Source organism: Cervus elaphus, chromosome 24 (assembly GCF_910594005.1).
Source record: "Cervus elaphus chromosome 24, mCerEla1.1, whole genome shotgun sequence".
In the NCBI taxonomy this organism is placed as follows: Eukaryota; Metazoa; Chordata; class Mammalia; order Artiodactyla; family Cervidae; genus Cervus; species Cervus elaphus.
In genome coordinates, this window is record NC_057838.1 from 40,901,396 (window position 1) to 40,914,993 (window position 13,598).

At 42.6% G+C, this 13,598-nt stretch overlaps 1 protein-coding gene across 1 annotated transcript in view; it reads left to right on the top strand.

The window, feature by feature from the left end:
• The first annotated feature begins 277 nt into the window (after nt 1-277).
• The window catches only part of LOC122682764 (RING1 and YY1 binding protein), a 74,073-nt gene continuing 60,752 nt past the window's right edge, over nt 278-13,598 (top strand). The window contains exons 1-2 of the mRNA XM_043885881.1: nt 278-503; nt 1,248-1,373. Coding sequence (XP_043741816.1) covers nt 472-503; nt 1,248-1,373 — 158 coding nt within the window. The 5' untranslated portion in view covers nt 278-471. The remainder of the gene's footprint in view (nt 504-1,247; nt 1,374-13,598) is intronic.

Genomic DNA, 13,598 nt, shown 5'->3' on the forward strand with positions numbered 1-13,598 from the left:
GCGAGGGTACCCGGGCGCGGCCACGTGCGCCCTGGCGGGCTCGCACGTTCCGCCACGCCGGGCCGCGGGGCCACCAGCAGGCACGCGCGCCCCCAGCGCGCACACACTCCGGGGCACGCACACCGACGGCCCGGCCCACGTCCACCACGCCCCGCCCTCCCCCGCGCCCCGCCCCCGCCCTCGCGGCGCCGGCCGCCGCCTTCCCATTGGCCGCCCGGCGAGTGACGCGCGGCGCCCGGCCCCGCCCCTCGTCAGTCACTCGGCGGAGGCGGCGCTGGCGGGGACTAGTCTCGTCCGGAGACTGGCAGCGGCGGCGTCGGCGGCGGCCGGAGCTCGAGCCCCAGCGGCTGAGGGCGGGCGGGCGGGCGCGGGGGAGGGAGGGGGGCCGGTCCGCGACGACTCCCCGGACGGCGTTTCTCCTCCGAGCAGCGCCGGTGTCGGATTTGGGGGGGGCGGGGGTACAGCCCATCCATGACCATGGGCGACAAGAAGAGCCCGACCAGGTACCTGCTCCGAGCCGAGGGGGCGGAAGGGGAGGGAGGGCTGGGGGCGGGCGGGGGCCGGCGACGACTAGGCCCCGGAGCCACCCGGGGCGGGGGGAGGCGCTGCTAAGATGGAGATCCGGGGGCGGGGGGAGGCGGCGGCGGCGGGCGGTGGCGGCGGCGGCGGGAGGCGGTGTCGCTCCCGCTCGGGGCCGGCGGCCGTGCGCGCCGCAGCCATGGCGGCTCCTCCTCAGCCGCCCTCCGCCGCCGCCGCCGCCACTCCTCCCAGACAAAGGGAGATTTAACCAGGTGGGGAGGGAGGGAGGGCGCGAGCATGGGAGGGGAGAGGGAAGGAGCCAGCCCACTCCCCGCCGCCGGCCTCGGGCTGCCCCTGCGCGCCCCCTCCAGATCCGGCCCGCGGCTCCCCTCCCGGCCCCCCCAGCCCCACGCTCAAGTCCACAAGTCCGCCCGCTTCCTGCGCCCGCCGCGGCCCTTCCCGGGGCGCCGCCGCCGCCTACTGTGCGAGGCAGCACAGCCCGGGCCCGGAGGCTGCAGGGTGCCGGTGGGGGCGCCCCGTCCCCTCCCCCGGTCCTTCCTCTCGGGCCCGAAAAGGGTGGGTGGGTGGTCGTCTTAGCGAAGTTTCCAGCGCCGGATTCCTGGGAAATTACGATGGCTCACCAGCGCCTGTGTTTTTGCTGTCGCTCCCTCTTTTTCCTGCTCCCTGACTCTTCCCTCCCCTTTCCCCCACTCCTCACTCCTCTGAAGGCCAAAAAGACAAGCAAAACCTGCCGCAGACGAAGGCTTTTGGGATTGTAGCGTCTGCACCTTCAGAAACAGCGCCGAAGCCTTTAAATGCAGTATCTGCGATGTGAGGAAAGGCACCTCCACCAGGTACTTGAAGATCTCGGTTACCTTTTGTTAGAGGACTTTTTTTTTTTATCAAGATTGGGGAGAGGGTTGTGAGCTCTACTTCCTACCCTCTTTCCAACTTGTTGATTACAGCTTTTTCTGCATTTGCGGGTTGGGGGGATTGATGTGTGGTTTTGATTGTGTGTAATTTCATGTTGGGTGCAAAGCCTCATGTTCACTGAATGATTTATGGGAGAGAATTTTTCCAGGTTTCATCTTATTTCAAACAGACGCTGGATTTATTTGACACTTGTATCCATTGGCTTATTGGTATTGGCTCCAAAAGACAGGAAGCAGTACTTTTGCTATGGATTGTAGTACATTGGACCTTTTATTTTTGCCATGTGCAGAATGTTTTTAATTTGCCTATCCTGATTTATTTTTCTCTTCGCTGAGAAATTTGGTGGTGGTTGTACAGTAACGGGGTTGTTGTGTTTTTCCTGTCTTGAACTGCAGCTGTCTTTCTTTTTTTTAACCCCCTTGCACTTGACAATAAATGGTGGGGTTTGATAACGTGCATTTTTTGAAAGACCGAACTGCCAGTTTGTGTGTGTCTGTCTTTTTCTGATTAGCTTATGAGGGATGGTGATGGAGGACGGATTTTTGGAAAATGTGTAATGAACAGTGTGATTATATTGAAGTTTGCGTTTAGAGCTTTATTGTAATGAAAGAATGTTGAAGGAATTCCTTTTCATTCTAGTGGAGGTAGTAAAGTGTATGGTATCAAAAAGAGTTGAACTACTTCAGATTTAACATTTAGATATACTTGAATGAAATGTCAAAGCTGATTTTTTAAGTCTTTCGGTCATCTTTTAACTTTATCTTGTATTTGTTTCGGTGATTTTAGCTTGAAGTTAAACTAATTCTTTATGTCATTTAATGGGCAGACATTGGGGGAATGTGTGTGTGTCTGTGTGAAAGTAAGATGGAATGAGTGATTTTCCTGTGCATCTTTAAAGTTGATTGCTGAAAGTTTCATTTCATCAGGTACTTGTTTTTGAATTGATAATGTTCCAACGTGACCGTGTAGTAGTACTGCACAGTTCTAACTGAATGTTGTTCTTTGACTAAATGAATGTGTCCTGTTAGGGTTTGGTTGCTTTGTTTATACCTGGGACTAAATAGGATATTGAGTAACCTAAAGAATGTAACTGGGATGAATTGGTCCGATTACTGGTGGAACACTTCTGTGAATTTCACTGACTGTACGTAATGAGACCTTTAAGTAAAAATACTCCAGGGCTAAAAGTATTTCCCCATAGGTACTTTTTAAAGTAAATTCATATCAATATTTGGTGCTATTATAGAGCAGATTTAGTTAGAAACACCCATTGGGAGCTCAGTAGATCTTGTTTTGCTACTTAAAACAGGGAATTCCATCAAATGACATGAAAGTTTAGAAATGTATTTGTTATTTAAAGCAATAGTGATTGTATTTTATTTGAGTAATGTTTTTTTACGTGTAGAATCCCTCAGAGGCCAAACCTCTTTATTGTGGTTTTGCTTTGAGTGTTACCGTAGATGATGTTGAAGTAATGACTAGGAAACTCCTGAGAACTTGAGAACTTTACTGGTGAAGAGAAACTTAAAGCAAATTCAAAAGTTTACATCCAGTGTATTGCTGGGAATAATTATCTGATAACAAAGTGCATTTCAGTTTCTACATGTATTAAGAAAAACCTGACTCATCAACTTTTGGAAGCACGTGGAAGGTGTTGATTTTAAAAACAATGTAGATGTTTAAAATTTTTTCAGACCCATAGATGACAACATTAGAATTAAGTTTTTTTAAACAAATATATTAAATTCTTAATAATGAAAATATTTCAGGAACACGATACCCATCTATTGTCTTTTAAGAATATGATTTTTTTGAGGTCTGTGGTTGTATAGGATTTGAACACAGATTTAAGAGATCTGAGGATTTAGATTCTTAACCAACTCATGATACTTTTACATAACTTAATTTCGTGTTGGTTGTTGTCAGTATTTTGGTGTGTTAGATCTAAAAGTCTTTATAAAAAACTGTTCTAAAAGTCATTAATAAGAAGGCAAATAACATTTTGGCCTTCCTATGCTGTGAATGGGTTTCCTGTAGAAGGGTGAATTTCACAGATTTTCATTCTGGGCTACCCAGTGTATTAACTGTTGGCTGATTTCTCTGTGATACTAGTTACTACTGCTTTGTCCTTTCTCCAGGCCTTTTTTATTTATAATTTAATTGATTCAACAAAGGTTTGACATTTCTGCCTTTTATAGTTTTCTTTATTAAAAAAAAATTTTGCCACACAGCATGTGGGATCTTAGTTCCTGACCAGGAGTCGAACCTGCATCCCCCACAGTGGGAATGTTGAGTCTTAGCCACTGGATCACTCAGGAAGTCCCATACCTTGCGTAGTTTTAATCAGATGTGGTATTAACGGCAGTAGAAAACTTGCTGGGTTTTGGATACTGGGTAATAAGCAAAATTTTTTTGAGTTTTAGTATAATTTTTAAGTAATTAAAGGACTTCTAATCTGCTGACTGGTACAGAAATTGGGTTTTATTGCTCTGAGCTGATATTTTATAACAGCCTTGACAGTTGGGTAGCTAATGGTAATTCTGGAGTTTGTTCATCATTCATGTCATTGTTGTTGCCATCATCTGTCTGTCAATCAAATAAGGAAGTCAGCTTTGAATTAATGGTAGTCCAGTAGGATCCAGATTTTCTTTGAGAATAGAATTGGTATTCTTCAGTTTGATTTGGGAAATACTGTCACTCATCCAAAGAACATTTATTAAATTACTAGGATGTGAAAGATTACTGCTTAAGACATTGAAGACAGGAAGGGGGATTTTTAGAAGGTTGGTAAGACATCTATGGACTTCCCTTGTGGCTCAGACGGTAAAGCATCTGTCTTATCAATGCAGGAGACCTGGGTTCGATCCCTGGGTCGGGAAGATTGCCTGGAGAAGGAAATGGCAACCCACTCCAGTACTCTTGCCTAGAAAATGGAGGAGCCTGGTGCAGGCTACTGTCCATAGGGTCGCAAAGAGTTGGACACGACTGAGCGATTTCACTTCACAAGACATGTATAGGAATGACCATAATCCAAGTTATAAAGGCTTTAAGAGAGGTATGTGTAAAATGCTACAGGAGGTCTGAGCAATCTGGCTTGGGCATCAATTAGAGGAACTCCCCTCCCTTCAGTTCTTCTGGAGAAGAATTGATTTCTCCAGAATTACCTGCCATCTTTCACTATTATTGCCATGTGTACCAGATAAATTTAATTCTCCAGGTAGAGTCATGAAAATGATTCAGAAGGCCTTTTCTTTTTGTAGCAGCATAGAGCAGAATGAAAGGTCAGAAGCTCCAAAGGAATCTGTTAAGGGAAGAAAGAGGCAATACTTTGTTGGCTACTTGGAGGTTCAGAGGGCAGTGGAAATCTTTATTTTGGATTTGTTTTGCATCTCTTTAGTTCTTAAATACACTCCTTTCACCAACTATTTCATTCCACTCTTATTTTTTTTTTAACAGCTTTATTAAGACATACTAGAAGATTCACCAGTTGTAGAAGTTTTAATTCAGTGATTTTTGGTAATTTTAAAAATTGACTATACAGCCATCACCACAAGCGATAGAACATTTCTATCGCTGTGAATGGCTTCCTTATGCCTGTTCTGTGATACACTTTAAAAAAATTATTTATTTAGTGAGTGATTTATTTTTGGCTGTCCTGGTCTTCTAGTTGTAGCAAGTGGGGGCTACTCTCTAGTTGGGTGGCTTGGGCTTCTCATTGTGCTGGCTTCTCTTGTTGTGGAGCATGGTCTCTAGGGCTTGTGGGCTTCAGTAGTTGAGGCACCTGCTGCTGAAATGTTCGTTTTCCCACCATGCTGCTGTACCCTGAGCTTTTCAAGGTAGAAGATAAAGGAGTGTGTATGGAAGGTGGTGGTAAGTGGGAAGAAACACTATCCCTTCCCTAGGTGATAGCCTAAGTAGTATTTCCCAGCCCACTTTGCAATTCTCATGAAAGAGGATATCAGCTTTTAAAAGGGGAAAAAAACCAACAAAACCACAAACTCACAAATTTACCTAACCGTTGTTCTTCTAAGTTGAAGTTCTTGAGTATTGGACAGGGTAATAACTTCCCAGACATGTTGATAAATGTATTTTACTTTTGGTCTTGTTAATTCTCTGGATGCAATTATCTGTAAATAAATATTGTAAAATAAAAAATTACTAAGATACTGCTGCAGCTTTTCTTGATTAGTGGTGCTTTGATAATAGTGCTGCACTGAATATTATCCCCCTGAAAAATGTACTCTATTTAGAGCTTTTACAGACGAGTAAAAGTGAGGTTAGGTGTGTAATAAAATGGTGTGGCCTTAAAGAAAAGGAAAAAAAGCCTGGTACTCAGGATATTGAATGGGGATTGGTAGTACTCAGTTGTCTCTGTGTAAAATAATTCCCTTGTCTGGGAACTCCCTGATTCTTTGCAGTTGTAACTTGGACGTTTTCTCCCCTTAAATTCAGATACCCTGAAAACTCAAGAGTCTCCTGACTTGTCATGAAGTTCTTTAGAAGTTTTAGGGGGAAAGTGCACATATTTAGCGAAACATGGAAAGTTTTCGTCTTTGCTGAAAGCTTCAGAAGTGCATCATCCTGTGATACTTTTCAGATAGGAAGACTCCCAGAAAGCTGGGGAGTCTCCACTGTGGCCTCATCTAGAGTGGAGCAGGGTTTCCTTGCCCATAGTTCTGGGTCATCTGCCACTGCGATTCTGCTTAGGCCACATTGTTGTTTTTGTTTTTTTAAGTTTTACAATTTTTATTAATGTTTGGCTGCCCTGGGTTCTTTGTTGCTATGCTTGAACTTTCTCCAGTTGCGGAGAGTGGGGGACGACTCTTCATCGCGGTGAACCGGCTCCTGAATGCGGTGGATTCTCTTGTTGTAGAGCACAGGCTATAGGGTACATTGTCTTCGGTAGTTGCAGGATGGGTTTAGTTGCTCTGTGGCATGTGGGATCTTTCCAGACCAGGGATTGGACCCATGTCCCCTGCATCGGCAGGTGGATGCTCAACCACTGGACCGCCAGGAACTCCCCGCACTGGTTTTATTTTAGTGTTTGCCTTTTCATAAAATTTCTCCATAAAGTACATAGAAAATTATCCATCTTCCAAATCATCAAACTTTGTTAAACATTTCAGCCTCTTCAGTTCAGTTCAGTTCAGTCGCTCAGTAATGTCCGACTCTTTGTGACACCATGAATTGCAGCACGCCAGGCCTCCCTGTCCATCACCAACTCTGGGAGTTTACCCAAACCCATGTCCCATTGAGTCGGTGATGCCATCCAACCATCTCATCCTCTGTCGTCCCCTTCTCCTCCTGCCCCCAATCCTTCCCAGCATCAGGGTCTTTTCCAGTGAGTCAACTCTTTGCATGAGGTGGCCAAAGTATTGGAGTTTCAGCTTCAATATCAGTCCTTCCAATGAACACCCAGGACTGATCTCCTTTAGGATGGACTGGTTGGATCTCCTTGCAGTCCATGGGACTCTCAAGAGTCTTCTGCAACACCACAGTTCAAAAGCATCAATTCTTTGGCGCTCAGCTTTCTTCACCATCCAACTCTCACATGCATACATGACTACTGTAAAAACCATAGCCTTGACTATACGGACTTTTGTTGTTGGCAAAGTAATGTCTCTGCTTTTTAATATGCTATCCAGGTTGGTCATAACTTTCCTTTCAAGGAGTAAGCGTCTTTTAATTTCATGGCTGCAGTCACCATCTGCAGTGATTTTTGGAACCCAAAAAATTAAAGTCTGACACTGTTTTCACTGTTTCCCCATCTATTTCCCATGAAGTGATGGGACCGGATGCCATGATCTTAGTTTTCTGAATGTTGAGCTTTAAGCCAACTTGTTCACTCTCCTCCTTCACTTTCATCAAGAGGTTTTTTAGTTCCTCTTTTCTTTCTGCCGTAAGGGTGGTGTTGTCTGCATTTCTGAGGTTATTGATATTTCTCCCCCACAATCTTGCCTCATAGTTGGTGCAAAAGTGGATGCAGGTTTAGAGATTATTCTTAACCCAGAAACGAAGTGATAATTTATTTTGTGTTTGCTGTTACACTGGACTTAACTGATTTATTGGTACTGACTTGATCTTATGTATACTTGGTGACCTTAAAGTGTCAATAAATTACCTGGGTAGTTGTGATTGACAAGCTTTTATTGAGTTCACAGTCATCTGGGCTCTGTGTACGTGGTGTACAGACAGGTGAGATCTTTGTTTTCATGAAGCTTAAAGTACTATGGAGAGGAAAAGAAAATAAACAAGTGACCAAAAGAAAAATATCGTTTCAGCTGGAGATCAGTGCTCCAAGGAAATTGGAGCAGGATAGGGAACTAGAGTGGTGAGAACTGGGTGGAGCAACTGCTTTACAGATAGTATTGAGATGCACCCTGGCCGTTTTAGGAAACGCTGATGCTGCTTTCTTCTCAAACAAGGGGATAACTTTTTTTTTAGAGGTTTGCCTGCACCATTTAGCTCATTTGGTTGGGGACAGTTTACAGAGTTCGCGCGTTCATGCCCAGACTGAGCTTTTAGTTGCACTTGTAGACTAAAGTCTGGCCAGCTAGCATGCCAGTAGCATTTGACCCTTGAACAACTGGGAGATGAGGGGTGCTGATTCCCATGCCTCTGTGTGTAGCTGGTAACAGTTGTCCCTCAGTATCCAAAGGGCATTAGTTCCAGGACCTGCCTTGGTGGTGGTGGTTTAGTTGCTAAGTCGTGTCCGACTCTTGTGACCCCCGTGGACTGTAGCCCGCCAGGCTCCTCTGTCCATGGGATTTTCCAGGCAAGAGTACTGGAGTAGGTTGCCATTTCCTTCTGCAGGGGATCATCCCGACCCAGGAATGGAACCCAGGTCTCCTGCATTGCAGGCTGTCTTCAGTTTTGCAGCTGTGAATTCAACCAACCATGGAATGTGTAGTGCTGTAGTATGTGTTTATTGAAAAAAATCCGTGTATAAGTGGGCCTGTGTAGTTCAAATCCATGTTGTGTAAGGGTTAACTGTTACTCAAATAGATGTTAAATGGATTCAGTTATGTGTGATTTTTTTCATGCATCATGTATTTATTGTGTGCTTTCATAGATGCTGAAGAAATTCCAACTAACTGTATGTAGTTTAGCAAAATAGTTACCAGCACTAACACATCAATTTTTTAGAACTTGAGGAAATAGTGGATCTCCAGATGGCCTCTTTACAACTCGAACTAAAACATTTTGCAGTCACTGTGGTTCTCATTTGCCCTCTTGCCGCATCGCCAGGGTCTTTTCTCTTTGTGACATCTTTTATACTTCCTATCATTTGCTCTCCTGGGTTTTTTTTTTTTTTTTGCTTGTTTATTTTTAAGTGAACTTCGTGAACTGTAGCATACATAGAGAGATGTGCACAGATCATAATCCTAAAACCTGATGAACTTTCACAAAGTGAGCACACCTGTGTAACTAGCAGCCAGATTAAGAAACAATATTAATAGGACTCCAAAAGCCCCTTGGGCCCCCTTCCAGTCACTTCCCCCATCCCAACCCTGTCCTTCTGACATTGGAGATGAGTTTTGCTTGCTTTTAACTTTACAGTATGTACACTTCTGAGTCTGGCTTCTTACACTCATTCTTAGGTTTGTGAATATTCATGTTGTGTGTGGTTCTTGCTTATTTTACCAGTGCTGTTTTATCGTAAGAACATCTTAAGTGTTTAACTGCATGCAGACCTCTGACATGTTCTAGAGAGAGAATCTCTCTTCAACTTCTGTTCACTACCTACATACTTGAACTCAGCCATCTCCTTCCAGCAGCAGCATAAATCCACATATCATTAGGTGCAAGGAAGAAAACCTGGTATGTGGAACTTTCTAGAGTATATAAATACAGTAAACTTTTGCCTGTCATGAGTAATATTGTTCATCAATCATTTATATTTCAAGGCATTGGTTAAATAAACAGAAAATTCCTGCTCTGAAGGAACCTCACAAGCTTGTTGAAAAGATAAGACTATAAAAAGATGACCAGTGATTGTGAATGCCAGTGATTTTTAGAGGAGGTGGAGACCCTGTTTTGAGGGGTATTTGGGGGAAGACCTCCTCACTGAACCTGAGATTTAAACTATGCCTTTTTGGTTCTTGACATGGATTTTGTTGTACAAGTTGATACAAGTTGTGCTTTCTCTGTGCTTTCTCCTTTTTAACTGTTCACACTCAGATGTCACCCGTACCTTCCCACTTCTCTCTACAGCCTGATAATTCCCAGATACTGTTTATTAACCACCTGTCACCACCCCCATGCATGAATACACGTGACACAGATCCAACTGGTTCTTGGGCCACTTGGACAGCTTAGATTATCTCCTGGTTCTCATTGTTCTTAGGGTAAAGTCCAAATCCTTACCATCACAAAGGGTTTCTGATTTGATCCTTCACTGTTTCTTTAGAATTTCTGGATGCAGCCTGCCCCCACACCATCTGCCCTACGCACACAGCACTTGTGTGTTTCATACCAAACTGCTTGGTTTTCCTCGTATGGACCATACTGTCTCATTTCCATACCTCCACACATTCTTTTCCTCTGGATTTCTTCTCAGATGTGCCTCCTTCCTTAGCCTGGCTGGCGCCTGTTTGTCCTTCTAGAGGTCTTGGGAAGTCTTTTTCCAGTGCCCTACAGTCATGTATACCCCTTCATAACATTTGAGCTATATTTTTGTTTGATTACCTGTTATGTTTTCCCCTTTTTGAGGGTATGACCTTTCTTTTCACATCATTCTATGTATGTGTTCCAGTGCCGGGCGCTCAGTAGGGGCTCAGTAAATGTGTACACAATAGATGAAGACTGGAAGTTTGAATTGGAGTTGCCTTTAAAGCTGTTCCAGTTAAAGAGTTCTAATACATACTCTTGAACATTAGGCTTGCGTTTTGTCTGTAAAGTTATTGAATTAGGGGAAATTTGTCTTTATAAAGTATGTCCTTAAGAAGTAGTATTCTCATTTTCTGGTTTTGTTTCCTAAACACGTTCTAGAAATTAAGCACAGACTGCAACCTTGGAGACCCTGGCCTGTACACTTAAAGTACTTCTGGAGTGGCTTTGGTCTTCAGAGTTGGAGCACACTTAGCTAAACAGTAACTGGGACCGTTCTTCTCTTCTTTTGCACGTTTGGTGATTTAAGCTGCCAAAAGTCATATGGAGAAGTCTGCTAATAAAGCAGAGGATCAATCATGTTGTGTAAAACCAGTTTTGAGGTGTGATAAGGAACTAGGCAGCAGTCCATGGGATTGCAAGAGTCAGACACGACTTAGCGACTAAACAAGGAGCTAGAGTGTGCTTGTGAGCTGGCACCTAAAGGCAGTTTAAAAATGGCTGCAGAGCATCTTAAGTGTTGTTGAAAGTGTTATGCCATGCTGTCCACTGTGTTAACACCCATAACTTGATAGTTGCACCTTGTACATGGTATACATTGCTGTTATTTGAATTAATTACTGCTGTTAAGTTGAAGTCTTGGCTCATTCATTTATTTATTTAGCTATAATTTCAGTTCTATGCAGTGATTGACACAGATGGATGCCAAAGATGAATTCTCAGTAAAGGCATTGCAAATAAACCCCTGTGTAACTCAGAAATCAGAAGTACAGACCTTTTTCGACTTAAAATGGGATTATGTCCAGAACCATCATAAGTTGAAAACACTGAAAGTTGAAAATTCATTTAAAATGCCTAACTTGCTGAATATCACAGCTTGGCTTAGACTACCTTAAACACTGCAGAATGCTTATGATGGCCTATAGTTGGGCAAAATCACCTAACACAGAGGCAATTCTATAGTGAACTGTTGAATGTCTCATGTAATGTTTGAATACTGTACTGAAAGTGAAAAATAGAATGGTTGTCTGGGTACAGAATGGTTGTAAGTGCATCAGTTGTTTGTCCTGCTGATTTTGGGGCTGTGGGACCTGCCTTCTGCCCAGCATCACCAGAGAATACTGTACCCCATGCCTCTGGCCCAAGGAAAGATCAAAATTTGAAGTGGTTTCTACTGACTGTGTATCACTTTGCCCCATTGGAAAGTTGAAAAATCCTAAGTTGTGAGCCATCAGTAAGTTGAGGACTGTGTATAGTTAAAATCACAGGGTAAACAGCTGAAATTTTTATTTTTAAATATAATTAGATCTTTATTGCTCCTCTCCTTTCCTCCCTCAGTCAATTTAGAAAATCTATGTAGATTATCCTTTGATTGGGAAAAGAAACTAGGAGTGGGGGGGGGGGAGTGTAAAAGAAGCATCTTAAAACTTATTCATAACATTTTCTCTATAATTTGAGATCACTAGCAATACAATTGAAGAGAACACTTCAAAAGCCTTTGGAAGGGACAAGAAATTAAGGGTGCTGTAGGATGCCAGTTCTGTAGGATGCCAGTTTCATCAACTTATTGGGTCTTAAAATATCACATGTGTGGTGATTAGTTGGAGAAAACAAACCTGGTGACTGCTTTCTAAGAACAGATCAGATTTCATATGTAGGCTCTCAGTTATTGATTAAGTAGGTCTGGGGTAGCATTGCATTTCTTACAAGTTCCAAGATGATGTTGATGCTGCTGGTCTAGGGAGCATACGTTGAAAACTGGTTTAGATGACCTTAAATTCTCCTTTAAGGAGAAAACCAGCCAGTTGTCATGAAGATTGCTTTTGATGTTTGTCATGGAAAAATTATGTCTTGGCATTTTAAAGTGAACTTAAGTGATAACATTCTAAGAAGCATATTTTTAATCCAGAGCTGGTATTAGTATCGAGTCCTCCACATTGTGTGGAATGTAGGAGTATTGATAAGTTGGGGGACCATATCAAGTAAACTAGATTATTTTTTGCATCCTAAAATCAGTGATTATCTTGCATTACTAATGCTTGGAAAAAACATTATCTTGAATTTTACATATATTTATTTAAACACCTCTTTCTTTGCACCATAAGTCAGAGAGACAGAACCAGGTCTTAAAATCAATGCACCGACATTCCAGTAAAATGTTGGCAAAGAATATGAACAGATAATTTATGAAAGTACTACAAATTAAGTCAGAAAATGTGGGAAATGTATACAGCCTTCCCATTATTCAAATATATACCAAACAAGATAATGTTTTTTGCAAGTAAGAAATTAAAGATGGAAAAATATGTTTTAGCAAGACTAGGAAGTGAACTTTCTCACAGACCATTGGCGGGTGGTGTGTATGTTGATTTAAGTTTTTTGAAGGTCATTATGGCATTTGGTAGCAAATGTCTTTAAAATATTTGTATCTCGTTACCCAATAATTTGTCATATAGGAATTTTTGTGATCTGTATGCAAAAATTTTTGTGTATGTATACTAATGGCATCATTTTAACAAAAAATGAAGTTACCCACGTAGGAATCTGCATGGAATTGTTAGAAGTTGTCAAATAGCTATAAATATTTTGCACCTTTTAAAAATGTTTTGAGATCTCTCATACAGTGGTGGTGGGAATGTAGAATGGTACAACTACTCTGAAAAAAAGTTCGGGCAGTTTTTTTTTTTGTTTTTTTTTTAACAAAACTCACCGGATGCCCTGGGAATTTGACTCCTGAACATTTATCCCAGGGAAATTAAAACTTGTATTCACACAAAATCTGTTCATAGGTGTCCATGGCAGCTTTACTTGTAACAGGCTGAAACTGGAAAGAAAAGTGTCTTTCAGAGTGTGAATGGTGCATCTGTGGACGACGACTCAGGTCGTAAAAAGGAGCAAACTGCTGATGCACCCAGCTGGCCCTTGTGCTGAGAGAAAAAAGCCAGTTTCCAAAGGTCAGCTATTGGAGGATGCTAGTAACATTCTTGAAATACAGGATTGATGGTTGTCAGGCATTAGGGATGATGGGGAAAGGAGGGAGGTTGATGTGATTGTAAAGAGATAGCAGGAGGGAGATACTTGTGGTGATGAAATAGATCTGAATCTTGATGGTAGTGATGGCTTCATGAACCCACATGTGTGATGAGATGGCATAGAACTGTTTACATGTATTACAGCAATGCAAATTTCCTGGTTTTGATATTGTACTATAATCAGGAAGATGCAATTTTGAGGAAATTAGGTAAGGTTTATATAGGACCTTGTACTATTTTCCCCACTTCCTATGAATATATAATTCCAAATAAAAATTTAACTCA